This window comes from Gallus gallus, chromosome 4, assembly GCF_016699485.2.
Source record: "Gallus gallus isolate bGalGal1 chromosome 4, bGalGal1.mat.broiler.GRCg7b, whole genome shotgun sequence".
Lineage (NCBI taxonomy): Eukaryota > Metazoa > Chordata > Aves > Galliformes > Phasianidae > Gallus > Gallus gallus.
The window spans coordinates 88,445,161-88,467,095 of record NC_052535.1 but is presented as its reverse complement, the minus strand read 5'-3'; the positions used below and the strand labels follow the sequence as shown (position 1 = coordinate 88,467,095).

Sequence of the window (21,935 nt, the reverse complement as noted above, 5' to 3'; positions counted from 1 at the left end):
GCTAGTGGCTCCTTTCATCTTTTGCCACCCACTGTCTTTATGCTGTGCTCTGTTTCCTCCTGGCAAAGCTCAATTCCTTGTGCGAATTAAGGGCTTTCTGTCCTTGTCCTTTGCTCTGTCACCCAGCTGCCCCCAAAATAACATGGGAGAGCCCTCTTTGGCTTTGTTAACGTAGGTGTAGGTCCAGTGATTACCCTAAAAGGAACTGAGAGATGACCTAATCTCTCTAAGTACTTTCACTCAAGACACTGCTCTGCCTCTGTGTAAATCTGTGCTTTGAACCGAATATAGGGAGCAAAGAAAGGAACGAGGGCTTCCTGCTTGTCTGAACTCCCTTTGAGACTGAAGCTGCTTGTTCTCTGCAAAGCACTGAGCCATAAACAGGAGGCTCTGAGCAACGCTGTCATCTTTTTCTCGTAGCTCTACTGAAAAAGAAAACGTACCGTAGCTCAATTAGAAAATCAGGAGTTCTTTTGGTGCTGACTTCCTTGGCAGGTTCCTCTCCTGCACTCGAATCAAAGCTCCGTGAGGATGATGGCATTAACAGGAATAAGGCTCTGTCACAATGAAAGAGGAATTTTCTCCTTCTCCCCTGTGGATGAACCACTTGAGTTTGATGGGAATCTGGCAATCTGCAAATAGGCATATGGAGGAGGTAGGGAATGGTTAATCCCATGATAACCATATTAAAGGATCCTAGGGAAACAAGCCTGGATTATGCTCTATAATCTCTGTTAATTACATCATTTCCATTGCAGTGCAGGCTTTCTGGAACTGCTTCCTCAAGGGACAAACCAGATTCTGAACTGTTTGTTTTTTTTTCTTGTTGTCCTTACCCTGGAAATAAGAAAGGTGCCAGAGTTGGCAAAGGAGCATCGAGAGGGTGGGCAGTTCAGCTTTAAAAGTATCAAATTTGATGAATTATGACCAATTTTAACTGTTTTGGTAAGGAATTCCTGACTACTTCATATGGCATTAACAGCAAGTGACTGTAGTTACTGCAGAACTTGTGTACATTTGGACACTCTTCGGTTCTGTGACTGCTGCATCCCCAAGAGAAGAAGGCAGACAAAATGTGATGAACTTCAAAAATCCATTACCAAAAGGCTGCTGCTCTGGGCTGTTCCCATCCGTGCAGACTTGTGTCTTACTGAAATGTGCTGGTTTCATATGTAACTTTTGATCCTGAGCTCTTCAGTTTCCATCATTGCACTCACAGGGAGCCTAGCAGCCTTGTGTATGCTCTGTTTGCAGATTGTGAACGTGTTCTTTTTCCCAAAACAAGAATTGCTTCCTTGGTAGCTTGCCCAAAGACAAAGCTAGGGGAACTCTTACTGTACACGGATGGACTGAATCACTTAGTGCATCCCTTCCCTCCTGCTTTACTGCGACACTCAAGAGGCTCATAGTAGTTCTGATGGCACTAAAGTGGTCTGACTGCTCCTTATTGGACTATCAGATTAATCTGAAATAGCCCCTGCAGTTGCACTTAAAGCTTGCTTGTCTCTGTCTTTGAAACTTCTGTTCTGCAGTGATGCAGGCCTGGAGGCTGTGCAAATGATGCCAAATGATATCCTCCAGCTGATGTTCCTGTTCTTCCGGAGCTGGTGAAGCAGTTTGCAGATAACAGGGGGAAGCAGTGCTCCTCCTCTGGCTTCTCCAGGCAACGGGAGGGACGTCCCATTAGGAAACTTATAAAAGTGCATTTGGAAGGAGGAAGGCTGTGGTTTTGACTGTTTAAATCTAGATGTGAAGGAGGAAGGGGAGTTCCACAGAGGTTAATACCTCCTCTGTCTCTTCTGCATATCCTTTTTTGGTAATCTTGGATAACATGTACAATCTGCCCCAATACTCACCAGGGAATTTAAGTGTTGTCCTCAGGACTTGGTGTTCTGTTTGTAATATTTGTTATTCCTTAGGTCTCGTGTAAACTCTGTTATCCAAGTGCTTAGGGCAAGCCTTGGGCTATTGTGCTGTCCCTCAGTCCCTAAATACAGGTGTGGAAGACTCCTTCGTCCATCTCCCCCCCAGCATCATTATGTTCTTGAATGCACAAACAGAACTTCAGATGTTCAACCTGACTGTATTTAGAAGGAAAACTCTCAATATTGAAAGAATTCACTGTGAAGGAACCCTCTTTAGGTCAGAAGGGATTACGAAGTGTCAGCAGCATACGGAAAAGAGGGAAATGTTCTCACAGATCTTGTGCTAATCCTCAGAGTGCTTTGTGTAGAGGGTTAATTCAGAACGTCTTGCAGCCACCAGATGATGCCTAGAGAGCCTGTGACAAGAGTTTCACCTATAATAGGGGATTTATTCACCCGCTTGTACTGTGGATTTATCTTCTAAATATGTGTATAAATATAAATTACATTAAGAATCTCCTTTTTCTCTCTAAGTACTCTTGAGAGATGAGGGTTTTGTTTCCTGCCATTGTTTTGGGCTTATTTGGAATGAAAAGAAAACAAAACAACCCCCTCTTGCCCTTGAGTAGACTCTGCAAGTTGCTGCAATGCTTTCCTGCCCGTCTTTTATTCTTGTTTGTTAAAAAATTGTTCATCAACTCTATGAAATTTGCATTAGTGAATTACAAGGTCTGCATGGTAGTAGGCAATTCACAGCACGACTGCTGTAATCCACTGCAGAATTAAATTTCTAGCTCCCTGCTTAGTGCTTCCAGCATTCCCTCCATGTAAACAAGGAGATCCTCGCATACATCAAAACTGTTGACTCTCAGTCAAGAGTGCAGATCCATTTTTTTTCTTTCCAAGAGGTTCATTAGTTCCTGTAGAAGCCAATGAGTTTTGTTCTGGATAAAAGCCAATTGCATATGCATTGGGTAAATTGAGGGGAGGATTAATGCCCAGAAAAGAGGGTTCTTGCCTATTTTCTCGCAGTGTGCTGAATAGAATTAGTTTAGAGGGCAATTTAGTTCAGGATAGGATCTGTGCGGCTTTGGAGAAGGGGAATTTGGCATTTCTCCAGGTGCTCTGCTTGAGTCGAGGATTAAGTGCCTGGCCTGGATCCAGCAGAGCTCTGTCTTCTCAGTGTCAGCGTGGGGCCAGAAGTGCTGATCTCAGTGTGGTGGAGATGAGTTTCCCTTTCCTGCGTGGCACGTGTCCTGAGCTCCCTCTGAGCTGTGTGCCCCAGCAATACTCTTATGTGGGTACTGGGGTTCTTATCCTTCTCTACTAATTCCTGTTTCCCTGCTTCCAGGATTGTGAGCGTGAAGGAGACCCGGCTGACAAGTCTGGTGGCGAACTTCTTGGTTGGCCTCTCGCTCCTGCTCCTCCCTTTCCCTCTCCAATGGATCCCAAAACCAGTCCTGTACGGCCTCTTCCTCTACATTGCGTTGACCTCCATTGATGGGAACCAGCTCTTTGAGAGGGTGGCTCTGCTGCTCAAAGAACAGGTAATGCAGACTGGTGCACTGGCTTCGTGGAGTGAATAAATCATGCTTACTACCTGCGGGCCAGCCAGTGGCAAGCTGGTGGTGCTGGGAGTGGGCTTACCCCCAAAACTCATGTTCTCATGAGGCTGATTTCCATTTTCTGTCTTGATTTCCATTGATTTCCATTTTCCATTTTCCATCTTCCACCTGCACCTTGCATATTCATTTCACCTTTCTCTGCTGGGAGGGAGTGAAACATGATGTCTCTAGCTGAGTCTGACTGTCACTGAGACATGAGCAAGAGAATTCTTTTGTGTTAAAGCAGATGAACAAGTGAGAGAATAATGCTGTGTCAGACAACAAAAGTGGCAAGGTTATTGTTGGGTTGGAAAAAGGTGGTAGCTAAATTGTTCAGAGAATTGCACCTCATCTCATTTCTTTCAAATTCTGCATAATTTGCTTTCTGTGTTTCGCTGCTGTGAAAGCATTTGAGTTCTCTTGCTTGGAGTAGTGTCTCAGATAATCCCACTCTTTTCAGTTTGCTTCGGGACACCTTTCTCCAGGAGGGTTGGAATGAGTGCATGGATGGAACCAGGAGAGCAGTGAGCAGGGAAGACCTGCTCTGAACTCTGTAGAGCACACACACACATTCATGCAACCCATACATTCAAACACTGCCCATGATAGTTGCAGAAACTACTGCCCATTGCACACAGGATGTTTGTCAGTCTTAAACCCCCCCCCAGTGTCTGTCAGCTGCAGAGTATGTGTATCTTAAGAATAGTTTAGGGAAACAAAGCAGAGATCTACAGTGATGACTTTCAACAAAGCTTCAAAAAAGGTCACTTTTGCCTCATTTTATGCTTTTGTTTCAACTTGTGCGGAGTGTCATGAGATAGTATTTTCTACTCAAAATGAAATGACTTGCGCTGTTGAAATGCTTCTGATGTGGGATGAAAACAAATCTGGGAATCTGCTTTCAAGCCATCTGTATGACAAGTGCATTAAGGCCCTAGTTGGCAGTGTGGACAGTACCTGGGAGCAATAATGAGTCTCCAACTCACCTCCTCTTATGTAATGGGTCAAGGGCTTAGCAAGCCTGGTGCTTCTGCTAATCTGTCTTGATCTCTGATGTTACATCTCAGAGGTTAAGACTGTGAAATCTGCGTAAAGATTACCTTTGTCATGTTGATTTTTTGAATGGAGATTGAATAGTTATGTGGTTGAATATGTGGAATATTACTTCTGGTTTTTTTTTTAATACAAATTCTGTGGAATTTTCCAAGCTTCAGCTTGGGAAATTAAAAAGTAATCTTAAATATGGAACTCTCACTTTTCTGGAAACCTTTTAATGAGTCATGGCACAATCTGAAATCCATTGAGTCTGTATCAGTGCCAGCAGACAGTCGCTCATACTCTTCATTGATGTATAGACAGTGAGTCAAAGCCTGTGCTCAGACATGAGCAAGTAACTGTCAGAGGAAACCACGAGTGATATTTAGCCTATTAATGTCACTTTTTGCTCTTTCTCAAAAATGAGTGGTTCATATAAGTGGAGAATCATGGCAGTTGGAGTCTGGCCTCTTCCAGCACCTCCGCAATCTCATCTCTTGCTGTTCCCATACCAACGTTCAGATGGAAAATGGGACCACCAGGGCAAGCATAGCCTTTCTCCTGCTGATCAGACTATCTAATAACGAAGAACTGGGTTTTGAATGCAGAAACAAGTGGTGGGGCTGCTGGATGAATATTTCTGCTTCCCACCACTCTCTGCACACCCCCACAGGCACTTCATGTGTTGCTGCAAAGCCCTGATAATCCTACTCAGGGGAATCTCATTACTGTACTTATCAAGATATTTTCTTGCACTCCAGATGCTCCCTGAGGCAGTCTTCATTGTGTGTTATTCCTCCCCCGGGTTTCTTGTGCCCAGTCACCTTCTGTGTGTTGTTGTCAATGCAGTCAGTTTGTTGCATGCTTTAACCCTACAAATCCTACGTTCAGCTGTTGAGCACATTAAGGACTGTAAATGCACAGCGTGGTGTAAACTGGGTTCATTAAAACCCTTGTTCTGAAGCCTACGCTGCGTCCTGCAGTCACAAATCCAGGTTGCTGCATTTCTGAGACACCCTTCTTCTCTTCCCAGACTGCTTATCCTCCGACACATTACATCCGCAGAGTGCCCCAGAGGAAGATCCACTATTTCACAGGCTTGCAGGTCCTGCAGCTCCTCATCCTCTGTGGTTTTGGCATGTCACCATTGCCCTACATGAAGATGATCTTCCCGCTCATCATGATAGGAATGATCCCAATCAGGTAAGAAACTTCCCAGCAAAGCTTGGCTGTGTGTTTTTCCATCTCCTATGCTTCTCATCTTCCAGCTGTTAGAAGCCTGAGTGGTTAATAAGGACAAACAGTGCTCTCCTGAGTAGTTGATGGCTTGAGGAGGAATAGCACAGAGAAACTTTGACTTTACTGATACAAAGGGATGTGGTCTGGTTAGTCACCTTCTAGCTGGGAAGGAGGCAGCTGGGTCTCCCTTTGCAGTGCCTGTGAGATGTCTGCCTGAGAAGCTGCAGTCTGAGCCTTTTCTCTTGGTATTGAGAATGCTCCTTCTTGCTTTGCATTCTGATTTCCAAAGACCTGTGCTTGGGGCAGAGCTGGAAACTTTCTTTTGCACAATATGAATATAAAGAGGAATCCTTATCTTTTGTATAGTGCTGGGATGCAGTGACCTTACAGACCACCTGTGCTGCTGAATGCCATTGTAAATAATCAGCTCTGACAGACCACATGGAATCTTCAAAATGCATCTAACGTAGAACTACAAGAACCCCACAATATCTTGCAATCCTCATTCAGTGACAGAATATCCTGAGTTAGAAAAGACCCTTAAGGATCGTTGTGTCCAACTCCTGAAAGAGAATCACTGAAGCTCAATTTTTTTCCTAATGTTCTTTAAACAATGACTGTCCATCATTCTTCAGTTAAATCATTCATGCTTTCTTCTCCATTCTTTGGATGTAATGAGAAGCCATAATAAGATCTTGAACAGAACAGAACTCTTTCCAGTCCATTTGATTATTTTTAGGCCTGTATGGCATCCAGTGATATCTAGTTGTCTTTGAGCTTGCAGTGCTGGAGGTTTTCCATCTGATATAGAAGCTTAGGGCTCTTGATGTGATAATCTGCAAAGGCAGCTATTGTGGTGGCACTCCTCATAGCTGGTGAAGCTGGGTTCAGTTCTTTCCAAAACAAAAACAAATGTCAGCTGCCATGGCTTTCAACAGGATCCTAGTTAGAGCTATCTGGGGTGGGTGTTTGAAGATGAACCAGACAGTAGAAAGCACTGAAATGATTGCTTCTTACGATAGGAGTTCCTCTCCCCTCACTCACATAGGTGGCATTTGGGATGCCTGGTTAAATGGCTGGCAAATAATTTGTGGATGATGCACTCTTGTGGGAATTCCAATCCTCTGTAGAGAATCTCAGTACAGAAAAGAAAATTCAGGGCACTCTTACCTAAGTTGTAGTATCATAGAATGGCTTGGGTTGGAAAGGACCTCAAGGATCATCAAGCTCCAACCCTCCTGCTGCAGGCAGGGCCACCAACCTCCACATCTGATACCAGATCAGGCTGCCCAGGGCCCCATCCAACCTGGCCTTGAACACCTCCAGGGATGGGGCATCCACAGCCTCTGGGCAGATAAAAATATTCAGTTAACATACACTGTTATAATGTAAATTACTGCGGAGAGTGCTGTGTCAAAGAACCTGAATTTCTCAAAAAAGCTAGGTAATTTAATGGTGCAAATGCGTCTTTTTTTTTTTGAGTAAATAAGGCACTGTCGTCTTATGCTTTATCTGCAAAGTCAGTTCTCTTTTCAGAGCAGCTTTTCCAAATAGCCTTTGTAATTAGCCCTGCTGCTAAGGGGAAAATGGTGCTACCCAGAATGGAAACTTGCCCTCTGCTTCCTCCTTCTGAATTCCACAGTGCCTTCATGCAATATCTGTGGGCTCCAGCTGAGAAGGCTGCACCATGATGCATAGCTCTGTAGCAAATGATGACTTTTTCATGAAGATCTGGCACTCTAAATAGATGAGGCAGAAAAGAAGAAATGCTTTTTTTTTTAAAGAAGCAGAGGGAGGAAGAGGAGAATAGCCAGGGGTCAAAGTCGAGAATCAAACCCAGCTGAGTGAGTCACAGCTCAGTGTCCCATCCAGAAAGCTTGCCATATGGTTTGCTTGTCTCAAGGCTGCATTCCCTTCCTTCCAACTGCATTAAACACATGCTTTGCACTGTCATGCGTTGGGTCCAATATTTTTCCAATGTCAGTGTGAAAAGTAACTGATTTCAGTGACTTTCTATTGCAGTGGAATGGTCTGTTGGGAGAAAATGATTTTTCTTTTTTTGGTATACTCAATTACCAGTATTGAGCCAAAACTGTAGGGTGTCTAGTTTTTGGTTACACTCCTATCCCTGCCCTGGGGCATACTTAAGCTTGCTCAGAGAGGAAGAATCTTTCCTCCGTTCTGTTTCTGTGCTTCCACATATCTCAAGCATTGTATTTCATGGCAGGTCAGTCTAAGCAGGTGGGGTATTTCTCAGCAGTAAGTGCTGTTTGGGATCTCTTTTCTAGCTCTTGAAAAGACCCTTCAGCTCGTAAACTGGCTTTCTAGTACTGTACCCTGTTAGAACAGCTGAAGAATCGCTTCCTTCTTAAGCAAGAAAAGTGTCAAACTATAAGTATGCAGTAGGGTCTGATGAGAGCAACCTCCTGCCATGTTCTTAGTGGCTTTCTTTTCTCACCCAAATACATTAATTCATGAAGATGTTTGTGTAAACAACAAATCAGCCCCCCAAAATAGAGGAAAGTAAGGGAATCGGGGAATCACTACCTCAATGATCAAATGGATGCGAAGGGCCAGGTAGGCATGGAGCCTTACCAGCAGCTGGAATGCCACTGCCCTGCTCAGCCTCTTGATCTCAAGTCATGATGTATTCAGTGCTTATTAAAAGACTGACTGAAGCTGCTGGGTTCCCATTAGAACTTCTTCATGGGGAGAGCTGGAAAGAGTGGCCTGATGTACTTGGAGGACTGAGGAAATAAAGGATACAAGGGATGTTTCTCTTGCATCCTGACACTTGTGCCAGCCCTAAAATTTTGGGAAGGGTTTCTCCTGTGAGCTCTCAATGCTTGCTGTTGAAAGTGTTGTACTGGATGTAAGGCTGCATCAGGTATGCTTTGTGTGTTGGAAAACTGTAGGGAGAGTGCTTAAGAAAATAGGAACGGGATATAAATGGTGACTTCTGGACAAGTAATCCATCCACTAGCAAGCTGGGGACAACAGGAAGCTATTGCCCTGCACAAAACAAGAGCATGTCTGTGGGCAAATTGAAATCAGACTTGGGACAGACAAACAAAACACTTGAGTTAAACAGGCTCTAATGCATTCTCTCTGGTTCATTCTTAGGTATAACCTGCTCCCTAGAATCATTGAAGCCAAGTACTTGGATGCTATGGATGCAGAGCACTAAACAAGATCTGCTGCGTGCAGAGTTGTGAGGATGGCTCTTTTGGAGTTGGAAGGATGGGGCATCTTTGCTGAGGCATAGAACAATCTATCTGCAGTTCTTTCTTTCACCACTTTCTTTCTGCTCTAATATGGCATTGGTAATGCACATATCAAAGACCAATTGAGCATTGAAGTGTCAGACCAGAACAGCCGTGGACTTGGGAGGCCAGTGATCTTTGGAGCTGTGAGGCAAGCAAGCTCTACGGAAATGCCACTTTTCACATCCCAAAGAACAGCATGCCATACAGTCGAAGCATGCATTCAGAGTTGTTGTGTGTTCCCTTGTTTGAGGGGTGGGGGAAATCCCTTTTGTATGCATCACGTCCCTTTTTTCCAAAGCACTATAAAGACAGCAGCTGACCCTTTTACAGAATGACAGTCCTATTTTGGCATTTGAATTCCATTTCCTATTAATCCAGTATTCCCAAATTGGTATCCAAGGTGGGATGGCCTCATGGTAAACTGTTGTAAGGGGAAAATGTCTGACTGTCTCTTCAGACTCATTAGCAGAAGGGTTGGAAACACGTTAGTTTGTACTGATACAACCTACAGCTTTGGATGAGTATTTAATTCCTACAGATGACCTGGAAGCATTCAGAAGCTGGGCTCTCATGGTGGCGTTGGTGGAACTGCATCTGGGTCCGAGCTACTTGGGAATTATTTTGGCTCTTTCTAATTTTACCACTTGGTAATCAAACACAGAAGTGTAGTTTTGCACAACTGCAACATTCTTGCTTGCACCCAGAGTCAGATGCTGAAACTTGTCAGAGGGCAGTTGTGTTAACGATTGAATATACATATGTACAGTAGTGCCTCTGTGTACATATATACATATGGATTTGTGTATATATTTTGCATAGATATTCAAATAGGCCTGATTCTTTCAAAATATCAGAAGTGTTTTGTGCAATCAGTGTTACCTGTGGTGTCTTGACCATATACTTGTTCTCTGCTTTAGTACTGCTCTTTCTTATTTGTTGTATGGTCGCTTGTTTTTTTTTTCCTCTGAAGCTGCTTGTTTACTGCTTTTTCATGTTTCTTTACTCAAGACATTTCTTTGCTTTCCTCTTCCCATTGCTTGAGACCTTCATCATTCTGGCTTTGATGGTCTGATATGTGAATTTTGCATTTAATTTTAATGTGTAGCATGCAATGAAAGTTCTCCTCCTTCGCCTAATCAATATTTGTTGATCATTTCATTGTTTTCTGTTCTGTAACTAATCTCCAGTTTTTCCCCTGCTCCCAGACATTATATTATATTTCTGGATGAATCTAACTCCTGCAGTCTTTTATATTTCAGTTTATCTCATTTCACTTGTACAGTGGTCAGTTTTCTTATTTGAAGTACTGTGAAACCATCTGCCCTCTAGTTCAATGCTTGCCCATTGCTGCACGCTACAGATTGCAGGTAAAGCTTCAAGAAAAAGTGGAGTCCTGAAGATAAAAACTTTCAAAACAGCAAAAAATGAGGAAAGGGGAAACTATTTTGTAAATTAGCAGAGAGAAATGTTGCTTGCTTGCTTGCTCAATCCCATACAAGTTGGGTGTTTCTCTGTGTGATGAGGAAGGCCAACTTTGTAATGAGGGAGAAAGTTTCTCAGCATATGAACAGACTCAAGCCACTGAAGATTTGGTGTCTTTGTACTAAATATCAGGTGGTATTTCATCTCAGTGTAGTTGCCTACGGTTTTAAAATGTGTGTGAAAAGGTTTATTTTCTTGTGGAATCTCTTCATCTCAATGAAGGAGAGCGTTAAATGTGCTCCCAAGAATATGCCCTTGTGGGCATGGTCACTACGTCCCAGAGCTATCACAGGGGAAGCTGTCAGCTTTCATAGCAAGCCAAGCAGCAGCACGGCCTTCATGTCACAGCCCATTCTCATGTGCATGCTGAGAAGGCTCCAGATCAGGGTGACACTCCAGTAGATGGAAGCAGGTAAACACCACATGCTGGGCTTTCAGTTGGTCCTGAAGGCAGCACGGGTAACTCACGTGATGTCTGACCAATGGTGTAACACTAAGTGCAAATCTGTTCATGGTTTTCTGACTGCCCTCATCAATATTTTCTAGGTTTTTGAGTCATTTTTGTGGTGAAATTGCTGATGGCTATTACCAAGGTCTATGTGTAGAAAGAGAAGGTGAGCAGTCAGCAAACAGGATTTTGGAGACCGTGTAAAGGCAGATGTGGTAAAAAGCATTTCTGATCTCCAGTCAACAGAAAAAGATGACAGCAAACAATCAGATGCTTGTTGTGAAAGAGCAATTGCACAGGCCTGACAATGATTACATGTGTTTTTCCTGTGGATGTTAGATTTAACCAGAAATAGAATGAGACGTGTTAACTTATGGTCAAGTAAACTATTACCTGCAGGTGTCCTGGGAGTACATTGCTGGTATCTCAGCTCTTGGCTGGGACAAGTCACCATTCAGGGTAGTTTGGACTGTATTGTGGATGCTGTGGCTGGAAGGAGGAGACAGTGTGCCTGCTGGGGTGTACCTCTGGTCCTCTCTGAGGAAGAACAGAGGCCCTGGATGAAATCTCCTCCAGCACAGAGCAGCAGAGATGGGCTGGCAGGCAGGTGTTGCAAGAAGGAGTTAATTTTGAGATGTGCCCTCCAACCCTCTGCTCACAAAGACCAAAAAGTGACTATGTCAATTTGAAAATGTCAATTTCAGAGTCAAGCTTAGTTGAAGATCGCTTAAAATCCAGATAACATGGGGGGGTTAAATAACCATCACAGTTATTGGGGTGGGGTTTCATTGCTGTTGCTTTACCAGTATGACTTCAGTGTTTGTGTTTTCTCAGTAGCATCCCTAGGATTCTGTTTTGCAAAGTTTTCTTTCTACGGAACGCATGGGCTGAAGAATCAAGTGATGGGGCTGGTTTAACCTGTGTGAATATTTCGGACCCGTGTCTAAAGATGTGGGTAGTGGAGAGATGTGAGACTACCCAGGCCTCATGGCTGTTGAGGGGTCGCAATGGTCCTGCAGAGGATTTTCCTCCTACAAGTACCTTTTCTCTTGTTTGCTTCTGGTTTTGCTGACATAAGTGTAGGCGTCTCCAGGAAGTAGGCTAACTAGGGAAGGAGGGACTGTTCAGAGTTGATTGAGCACTTTAATACTTCTGTGAAGGTTAAGACAATTAGAATGTAAAAGAAGTTTTATTATAAGCTCTTTATATACGCACAATGCTATGTATAACTGTTGCCAAAGAGTTTTGGGTTTGAAGGATGTTAGTAGCTATTGAGAGAGTCCATGATGCTCACCTGGAGCCACGAAGGTCATTGAATGCCTCTGAAATAAATGGATTTGGGGAGTTATCTTCTGACAGTTGCCAAAGCAATCGGAAACTGGGAATAGAATAAATTTCTACTCTCAAATTTGTAGTTTTTGATCCTTGCACTGAATGTAGGAGCTAGATATTAGCTTGATAATTAAAATTGGATTTATACCTGAGTAATTTTGTTGGTCTGAGACTCATTTTTGTTGCCTTCAAAGATGATGTTGACGCACTAATGTATGGAAATAGTTGTTTCTCCATGTAAATGAAGGGAAGGTGTTGAAACACGGACTGCTGAACAGGCAATATAGCACTTTCTGGATTGCTTAGAAAGCAAGTCTGACAGCTTCACTAACAACAGTCCCCCGTGTTCTCTGGCATCCACATCTGAAGCTATTAATAAATGTCAAACTCAAGTCGGGTGATGTGTCAAGCCATCACTGCAGAAGGATAGGAATGGAGAAAATGAATTCAGAATTCAACTAGTTTGTACCATCTGGTGAAGTGTTTCAAGATGAATCCAACAACTATGGGATGTGATGCACGCTTCCGGATGACCTGTGTGAGCTGGGATGCTCCAAAAACAAATACGGTAGATGATCACACACCCATATGCTGTGGTTCAAGCAATTATTCCCCGAAGGCCCCCATCCCCAGCTGAACCAAAAGACTGAAAGAGTTTGTAAGCTTTTGCATACTGTGTTTGTCTGCTTCAGAAACTGCTGCTGAACTGTGTTTCTCTGGACCCTCTGTGGGGAAAGAAACCAAACAACGAATGCACAAAGTTGGTCAAAGTTGGGTGACTCTTGGAGAAGACATTGGAGGGGACCTGAGACACACCGTGCCACCTAAAGCTCCTTCTGCTTGGATACTAAATGGATCACAGACTAGGATCTGCCCTATCAGTTGGGACGTGTTCATGTTTATCCTTAATCTCATTCACTGTTCTCTGTATTTGTCCTTTGGTGTGTCATTACCAACAGGATCTAACAGGAAAAATGAGAATTGGCTCCAACTTTCATGCATTCCTCCAAAACTTCAGTGCAATTTGCTTCTGATGCCATCTCCTGATGTAGCTCTCATCTTCCCCAGCCCTCCCCTGGAAGCTCTCTGGTATCCCTAACTGCAGGGATGCTGCCAAAATGCTGAGTGGGTATTTTTCTCCAGAGAGCACAAGCCTGCATTTGAGCAGCAGTGTGGCAGCAGCTGCTCCCTTGGGGCTCGCTCTGCCATAATAGGCAATTAGGAAGGATTTGTAATTGTCCTGCTGTTGTGCTGTCTTCTGCATCTCTTTAGTTGATTACTTTATGGCACAGTGTTCCAGTTGGGCTGTCGTCTTTTTCATCTGTCAAGCTTCCATAACAACTTAAATAGGCAGTATGGGAGGGGTTTGCCCAGTTTTCTATCTGTGCTGAGGCCTGTGGATGTTAGAAGAGAATAGCCTCCTCTAATTGTTTTCATATCTAATTAAGGCATTTAAATACCAACCCTGACCATTATATTACTGGCTCTGGCTCTAGTTGCAAAGAGCAAGCCATAATATGGTGTGAAGAGCAGACATACAAGGGAGTTGCCTGAGCGCATGCTGAAGAACTACAAATTAGCACTTTCCTTTTCAGCTTTTGTGTGTTTTCCTTCCAAGCAAAGACAATCCTTGGCTGTGACTCTCTCCCTTGTAGAAAACTCCGCGTGAGCTTGGATCACTTGGCACAGTTCTGATGCAGTGTTAAATATTAAGAGCTTGTCCCAAGGGATACGCTGCCTTCTGCTCCCCATCTGCATCTCTGCTGCAAAGATCTGCTTGCAGGAGGAGGGGATGCGTGTGTCCTCCATGTGACGCTTCTTGCTGCTACATAAAGGCCATCAGCATCCCTTGTTTTGCCCCAGGTAGGAGTCCCACATGGAACAAAATGGTAAAGAGTTGGAAAAAATAGTTGGCAATTAAATTCTCTCCTCCTGAACCTGAGCTCTGCTGAGTTTTTGCTTCTCGCATGCCAAAACAAAAGCACTCGGGCAGTAGTGGAGCTATGTGATCAGGGCTTTGCTGAAAACCAGTGTATCAAATTCAGCAGCTGGAGTATTGGTTTCAGTGCTCAGGAGCTCAGTGACGGGCTGTGCTCAGCTGTCACCATGTCTATCAGCAACAATTGGTGTTTCAGCATCAAATTTACATCAGTTTCACCAGATTGGATGACTTGGGCAGTTTCTGCCATTGTCCATATAGGCAATGGTAGAATAACATGGCCGTGCTGGTCCTGCCCAATGGAGCATAGCGGGCAGCCCTTGATGTGGACATCTGAGTGACACAGCTGAGCTCATGCAGTGTGCCCTTCCTCCATGAGCTGCTTACCTTTAGGAGTGGTTGGCCACCTTTCCATTTCATTTTTTATAAATCACGTGTGTGTCATCCTGTATTTCTGAGCTGCTCAAATCTGGGACCACCACAGTCCCATCCTAGGTAGGAGAAAGCATGGTACAGCTGCAGAGCATGGCAGCTTCTGGAGTGAGAAACCCACTGTGCTGTTGACCCCTGGAGGATCTCAGCCTCGTGCGTTTGGTGGAGCTGCTCTGAGTCAATGAGTCAGATGGCTCTGCGATCTGTTACTTTCAGAAGTGTTTAGTCTCTGGTTTTCTCCATCCTCTTCAACAATGTGGGGCTGAACCTTTCCCCCCCCACATAGGAATTACCCTTAAAAGCAGGGCTTGTCTTAAAGTAAGGCAGCTCAGCACCTGAAAACCCTCCCTCCCCCAATGTGCAGTCCTACATGGGTGCAAACCAAACCCCTTTCCCATTGGTTCCACCTGAAGAAGGGGTTGCATCTCAAACGCTTCCTCATTTTCCCCCCATTCTGCTGTCAAAATCAAGGTTGGAAAAGACCTCTAAGATCCCCGAGTCCAACCCCAACCCATCCCCACCACACCCACTGACCACGTCCCTCAGTGCCACTTCTTCTGCTGCATGGCACATAACTGGTTGAACACCTCTGGGTTTGGTGTCTGGGAGGTTTCCACCCCAGGTTGGTGGGGAACTGTTGTAAGTGAGGGAAAGCACACGTTCCTATTTATGGAGATAGGACCTATAGATGTTGCACTTGCTAAATATGCTCTCAAAGCGCATGCCTCTATCTAGTGTTGATTTTACAGTGGGTGATTTCTTTTGATAAGAGTTGCGTGGGGGGTGGGGAGGGAAAGGGAATTCCTTTATTGTGTAAGGAAATTGTATTTAAAAACAAAATAAAAAGAAATATGCTGTTTATATATTTCTACTTCGTGCCTAATCGGTGTCCTTTATTTAACCTTCAGCTCCCAGCACAGCTTGGATCTTTGTCCCAGCACAGATGTATGTACGTATTTCTTTGGTTATTTGTTGGGAATCCCTGTAGCTGAGATTAATTCTGTAATCCCCAGTGCTTGCAGCGTTTGAGCATCTCAACTGTGACAGTAAATAAATGCATTATCTTGTAGGTAGGAGTCTGGGCAGCCACAATGGGATTGCTTTGTGTCTTATGGTCTGTTTTTTGGGTGGTTCTGTATGGAGCCAGGTGTTGGATGTGATGATCCTTCGTGGGTCCTTTCCAGCTTGGGACAGTCTACGGTTAATGGGGAAGAATAAGAAATAACTGTACCTTTCAGCTGATGCAGTGCACTGAGAGAGTCGAGGCCTGCCTACCATTGCCTTTATGGCTCTGACTTTGTTGGCATTGCCCAGAATGGAGATGAGCCCCAAATTAGTGAGGTGGTGCACTGTGGGAGCCTGAGGATGACCTGTGTTTCCAAGGAATAATGTCACCAAGGGATGGGTCATGGGACCCAAGCTTGAACAGTTGCTCTCCAGCTCCCTGTAGTCCACCAGGGTCCTCAAGAGTCTTATGCTGCAGGTGTGGGGCTGTTTGAAGGTGAGCATGAGCTGAGGTTGAGGCAAAGATAGGACAGTGTGAGCACGGTGGCATCCTCTGCAAGGATCCAGGTTCTGCATCTTCACATGTCTCTGGGCAGAGGACCGATGTTCCCCTCTGTCAGCATGAGCTGCCCTACAACTGATATTGCTGACACTTTCAAATAATTTACCTATGCATATGGACAGGCTGTGGGGGGGAGGGGGGGAGGGAGGAAGGAATAAGAGGTGATTTCCAACCACCAAGTGAATCATCCTTCAGAAAGCAGGTGCTCGGTGCTAAGAGCAGTGCATTACACACAGCTGATACCTGGAAGGCAGCTGAGAGCTCTTCCCAAGGACTCTTTGGCTTTGTGTGATCCTCTCAACTGAGAACTTAGCAATGATAGAATAGCTTCTGAGGAGGCTTGAGGCATCTCTGCCCTACTCCCCGTGTCCTAGAGGCAGTTCATGTGGTTTTACGTTGCTCAGCATGAGAGCAGCACCAGATTTTGAGGCCCTGATGGGCTCTGTGCTCAGTACAAAGCTGCCTGCAGTCCACTTCTAGCAAGATGACTGGAAAGCCAGAGCATGTTCTTTACTGGTCTTTCCTGGACACGAAGAATTGAATCACAGAATGATTTGAGTTGGAAGGGATCCTCAAAGGCCATCTGGTCCCTCTCCACTGCAGTGAACGGGGACACCCACAGCTCCATCAGGTGCTCAGAGCTCCATCCAGCCTGACAGGGCTGATGGTACAGTGCTGATATATTGACAGCTGGACTTAACAATCTTAGAAGTCTTTTCTAAGCTTAATGATTCTATGAAAGCAGGCATTCCTACAATGGTAAGCAATGATAACCTACCAAAGAAAGCCTGGAAGCCCTGTGCTCATCTGAACCTGGAGAAGGGAGGAATTGAGCTGGGCCACAGAACTGTAAGGACCTCTGGAGATCATGTGCCACCCCCACCACCTAAAGGGAGTTTCCCACAGCAGGTTGCATAGGAAAGCATCCAGATGGGTCTTGAATATCTCCTAAGAAGGAGGCTCTGCCATTTCTCTGGGCAGCCTGTTCCAGGGCTCCGTCACTCTGACAATAAAGAAGTTATTCATGTCCTAGGTGAGTGAGGGTGCAGCACTGGGTGTTCTTCCTGGCTCGTCAAAGCCAAATGCTTTGGATGATTCCAGTGGCCCAGCACGATGTTCTCCCATGTGCGAGGCTGCAGTGATGGCTTTGGAAGGGGTGAATGAGGTAAGCAAGAGCAGATGGGCTCTCTAGGGAGGGAGAAGCCAGCTGCTATGCAGACCTTCATGCTTCAGTTTGTGAATCCAACAGCTCCAGAGGGAAACCTGTGCCTCCCCTGTGGTCTCTCAGCTGTCATCCTCCAGCCCATAGGACCAGGCCTCAACGAGGACGTCCCTCAGGTCTGTTCTGGGTGCAGGAGGTGAACTGGGAAGGCTGCAAAATTGCTGAAGCAGTGTGATGATGTTCTTGGTGTTACAGCAGGACCTTAAATACATGGGGAGCAGATAGGGGTGGGCAGCACATATCGCCTTCTGTCTGTCACCACGTGAGGCTGTGGCTGCTGGGCATCAGCCTGGCAGGGCCACAACCCTAAGAGGTGCCAAGTGCCCTGCTCAAAGCAAATCTAATAATAGTCAGCCTGAATGTCAGCACCTTTCAGTGCTTGGGAAGGATGGGGTCAGATGGGGATATGTTCCCTGCACCTCATCCTCCCTTCCCCACCGGGACATGCTGATGGCTGCCGTGCAGGAGTGGGGGTTAACATCCTTCAGCCAAAAACTATATGGATAAAGTGTTCAGAGAGGTGCTGAGGTCTGATGGGGGCCAATATTGCCTCCAGATGTCCCCTCTCTGCTGCAGAAAGCTGCTGGGATAAGGCCTGTTACCTTCTCCCAATGGCATTTTTGGGGAGGGAATTGAACACCCAGAGAGGAAAAAGCAGCAGAAATGATGCAGGAGTGAGGAATGTCACGTTCCTGCTTTAGGAGACAAAAACAGCTGTCAATTCTAGGTTTTGTTTCATACATATGTATTTGATGTTTGGGGTCTTCTTTCTTTGTTTTTCTCTGTTTGTTGTTGTTTAGGTTTCTGGGATTGTTTTGTTTTTAAATATACCTTTTCCTACTGCTTTCCATAAGGGATTTAATCTGCTGAGAGCAGGTGCCATCTAGGGGACAGACCAAAGAAGACAAGGAAGGTTTTGTTTCCAAACCAGTCCTATTTGCTCCCTGACCCCAAAGCATCCGCGCCTCCAAAGGTCCTCAGCCCACCACCATGGTGGTCCCCATTGCTTTGGTCCCATCTGGTGGAGGCATCCTCCTGGACGAACCTCCCTGCTGCTCTCCTGAGGGCCTTATCCTGCTGAGATTGATGAGGATAGAAGATAAAAAGAGGATCGAGCAGGAGAGTCATAGCACAGGTTGAAAAAGACCACCAAAATCACCTAATCCAACCGCGTTCTGTATCACCTCCTCTGTTCCGTCTCTTGTTTGGATGGGATGGGGGTGGAACACCTGTGCTACCATTGAGGAGGGTGGTATGTTCCTGTCGTCACTGCAGATATCTGAAGTCATGCTCTGCCCAAGAGGTGGTGGTGGATGGGAGAGCAGTAGGTGGAAATGCTGCACATCCAACACGTGGCCACCACTTGGAGTAAAGGTTGGGTAGTAACGATAGCAGCTTGCTAACAAAAGCTGACAATGGAGTGATTATGCCTGTACACCGTGTGGCTGAAGGGTTTGCATTAGAAACTTCAACGAAATCACTCATTTCTTCACCCTTTCCTCTTTAAGTTCTGCAGTTCTTTCCTCTTCTAGATCTGCAGACCACCAGGAGCTGCTGGGGGCTCCTCTCCCCCCCTATCCTGCAGTGAAAGTCCCTTTGCCTCATCCCCATCCCACCCTGGGTCACTTCCATCTCTCCAGGCCATCGTGAAGACACTGTGATGCCCCCAGCCCATGGGTTGGCTGCACTGGGGTGCACAGATAACTCCCAATGGTATTTTCTCCTGGTTATTCAAAGCACGCACATCTTTGGCGATGTGAATGCTGAAAGCTGGGTGCTGTCTGTGCAGGCTCCAGCAGAGGGAGTGTGGCCATGCCTGATGCTGTAACACCCATCTCATAGAATCAGAGTGTTTGAGTTGGAAGGGACCCTTGAAAGCCATCTGGTCTCACTCCCTGCAGTGGACAGGGACACCCACAGCTCCATCAGGTGCTCAGAGCCCCATCCAACCTGACCTTGGGTGTCTGCAGGGATGGAGCGTCCACGGTCTCTCTGGGCTCAGGTGAGCTCTTTTGCACATCTCTTAGGGACAGCGTTTTTTCACAAGGTTCCCAGTTGCTCCCCATCTCTTCTGACAGCACAGTTCATGGGATCACTTTATAACAACCAGAAAGCTCTTATTTTTTCTGACTATTTTGAGGAAATGACCAGTAAAAGGTGGGGGGGGGAGGGGGAATAAAAACACAGTCCAGCTCTGAGAACTTTAAATCATAGATTGGTTGTGAACTTCCCAAATCTCCTTTGGCTTTTCCTTACATGCAAAGAGAATTTTATGCAGGAAGCTCTTTGCTAGCTGGATTCTCTTGCTGAAATCCTTTGGCTAACATTGTCAGCACTATGGGACCACACCCTGAGTCCCCGTGGAGCACTATGAGCAGTGTCCCATTATTGTGCCTTCATCTCCTCCCCTGAGCATGAGTTTCTGAGGGCCATGGCTTTGTGAGCGTGGTGGTGATGGGTTGATGGTTGGCTCTGATGATCTCAGTGGTCTTTTCCAACCTTAAGGATTCCATGATTCTGCAGAGAGGTAATGCCCTGTATTGCTGCTGTGGGGAAGCCAAAGAAATGGGAGGGTGGAGAATGCTAGGCTGGGCTGAGGTCTTCATGCTGAGGAAGAGGGTCAAGAAATCTTCTTAGAACCATAGAATCATAAAATGGCCTGGGTTGAAAAAGACCACAATGATCATTGAGTTTCAACCCCCCTGCTGTGTGCAGGGCCACCAACCACCAGACCAGGCTGCCCAGAGCCACATCCAGCCTGGCCTCGAATGCCTCCAGGGATGGGGCATCCACAACCTCCTTGGGCAACCTGTAATCTTGTCCTGGTCCAACCAAAACTGATCCCTTTCTGTGTTCACGTATCTCATCGAGGGACTCTTTGAATACTCTTTTCCCCTTTTAGCATTGTAGGTTGGTTTTTGAAGGGTGTATTCCATTGCCATCTTGGACATCTCAGGTGTCTGGTTCATTTGCTGCAGTTCTGTGCTGTGTCTTGGGGGCCTAAACCACCTCTTGGGTACCCACCACTCCCAGGTGGTGTTTGCTGGATGAACACCTCTGGGAATTGGGCTTATACACCCATCAGGAGACAGGGATGTCTTTGGGGGAACCCCTGGGGAGGAGATGACATTGGAAGCTTTTCAGAGCCTTAAAACACTCCAGGCAACCTCATCTCTGACCGCAGCCACCAATGAAGCACCATGGGGTCGGATTGTTGTCTGCTCTCATTTCCAAATCCAAGAGGATTTTGATACTCCCTAGGAGCAAAAGCGGTCCTTACTGATGCTTCTTGAAAACTGATAGGGCCAAGTGAATAATTTTATCCCTCTGGACTGGTTCTGCCTCCTCAGAGGGAGAAATATCAACACCTGCAATGAAGGAAAGCCTGATTTGGGATGCTAATCCCACAAATTTGGGGAGCTTGAGGACCTCGGAGTTAATGAGATTTCTCAGAATTTGCATCTTTATAACTTTTGCCTCATCATTAGAGATAATAGAGATTAATGCTGACAATTAATAGTTATTAAAATAGCCGCTTCAGTGGTCACTAGTGAAGATGGAAGAACACGGATGGGCAGAGATTGGGGCGCTTGGTTCATCTCTTGTTTGCTGGAAGGGGAAACCAATGTGCTTTGTGGTGCTGTACAGAGACATTCCCCTGCTGCAGGTTTCCCTTCCACAAGGCCAAAAAGTGGATTCTGTTGCAATGCATTCACCTTGCAGTGTTTGGTTGCAGCCATTGCCAAGGGGTGTGTGAGTGATATTCTACTACAGACGCCTCCAAGCAGGGAGAAGCCAAATCATAGACTGGCTTGGGTTGGAAGGGACCTCAAAGATCATGTAGTTCTAAGCCCCCCTGCCAAGGACTGTCCAAGGAGGTTGTGGATGCCCCATCCCTGCAGGCATTCAAGGCCAGGCTGGATGTGGCTCTGGGCAGCCTGGTCTGGTGGTTGGTGACCCTGCACATAGCAGGTTATTGAAACTCAGTGATCATTGTGGTCCTTTTCAACCCAGGCCATGTTATGATTCTGTGATTCTATGATTCTATGGCTGAACTTCCTTCTCCTAAACCCTTGGATTTTTCTCCAGGAAGGGCTCTTTCAGAGGAGAAATTTTGGGATCAACCCCATCCCATCCTAACACCCGTCTGCAGCAACCACTCCTCTATTGCAATAAGCAAAAGAGCCACCGCTTCAGCACAGCCTGCCCTGGAAAGGCAGCTATTTTAGCCATCCTCCCACACGCATAACAAAGGAGAAACACAAGAGGTAAGCTCAGCCTTAGCCCCAGTTCAGCTCAATGCAGCTTCAATCTCAGATGCACTTTGAAGGAAGCATCTGGCAGTGACCTGAGGTATCACAGTGTGCAGCACCTTGGGTTAAAACTCCTTTTCCCCATGGTCAGTGCACAGGTGCTGTACACTGGGAGGGCTTGCATGGGGCAAAGAGAGGATGCTAGGAGATGCCCATTGTGTTCCCCAAGTATGTTCTCCACAAAGCTAGGC

The 21,935-nt window shown here is 45.7% G+C and overlaps 1 protein-coding gene across 7 annotated transcripts in view; it reads left to right on the top strand.

Moving 5' to 3' along the window:
• Positions 1-12,427, top strand: part of SLC4A11 (solute carrier family 4 member 11) — a 130,006-nt gene extending 117,579 nt beyond the window's left edge. For all 7 annotated transcript variants that reach the window (XM_046941161.1, XM_040700098.2, XM_025150090.3 and 4 more), the window contains 3 exons: positions 3,217-3,412; positions 5,538-5,707; positions 8,867-12,427. In XM_046941161.1, coding sequence (XP_046797117.1) covers positions 3,217-3,412; positions 5,538-5,707; positions 8,867-8,930 — 430 coding nt within the window. In that variant the 3' untranslated portion in view covers positions 8,931-12,427. The remainder of the gene's footprint in view (positions 1-3,216; positions 3,413-5,537; positions 5,708-8,866) is intronic.
• Positions 12,428-21,935: the final 9,508 nt, after the last annotated feature.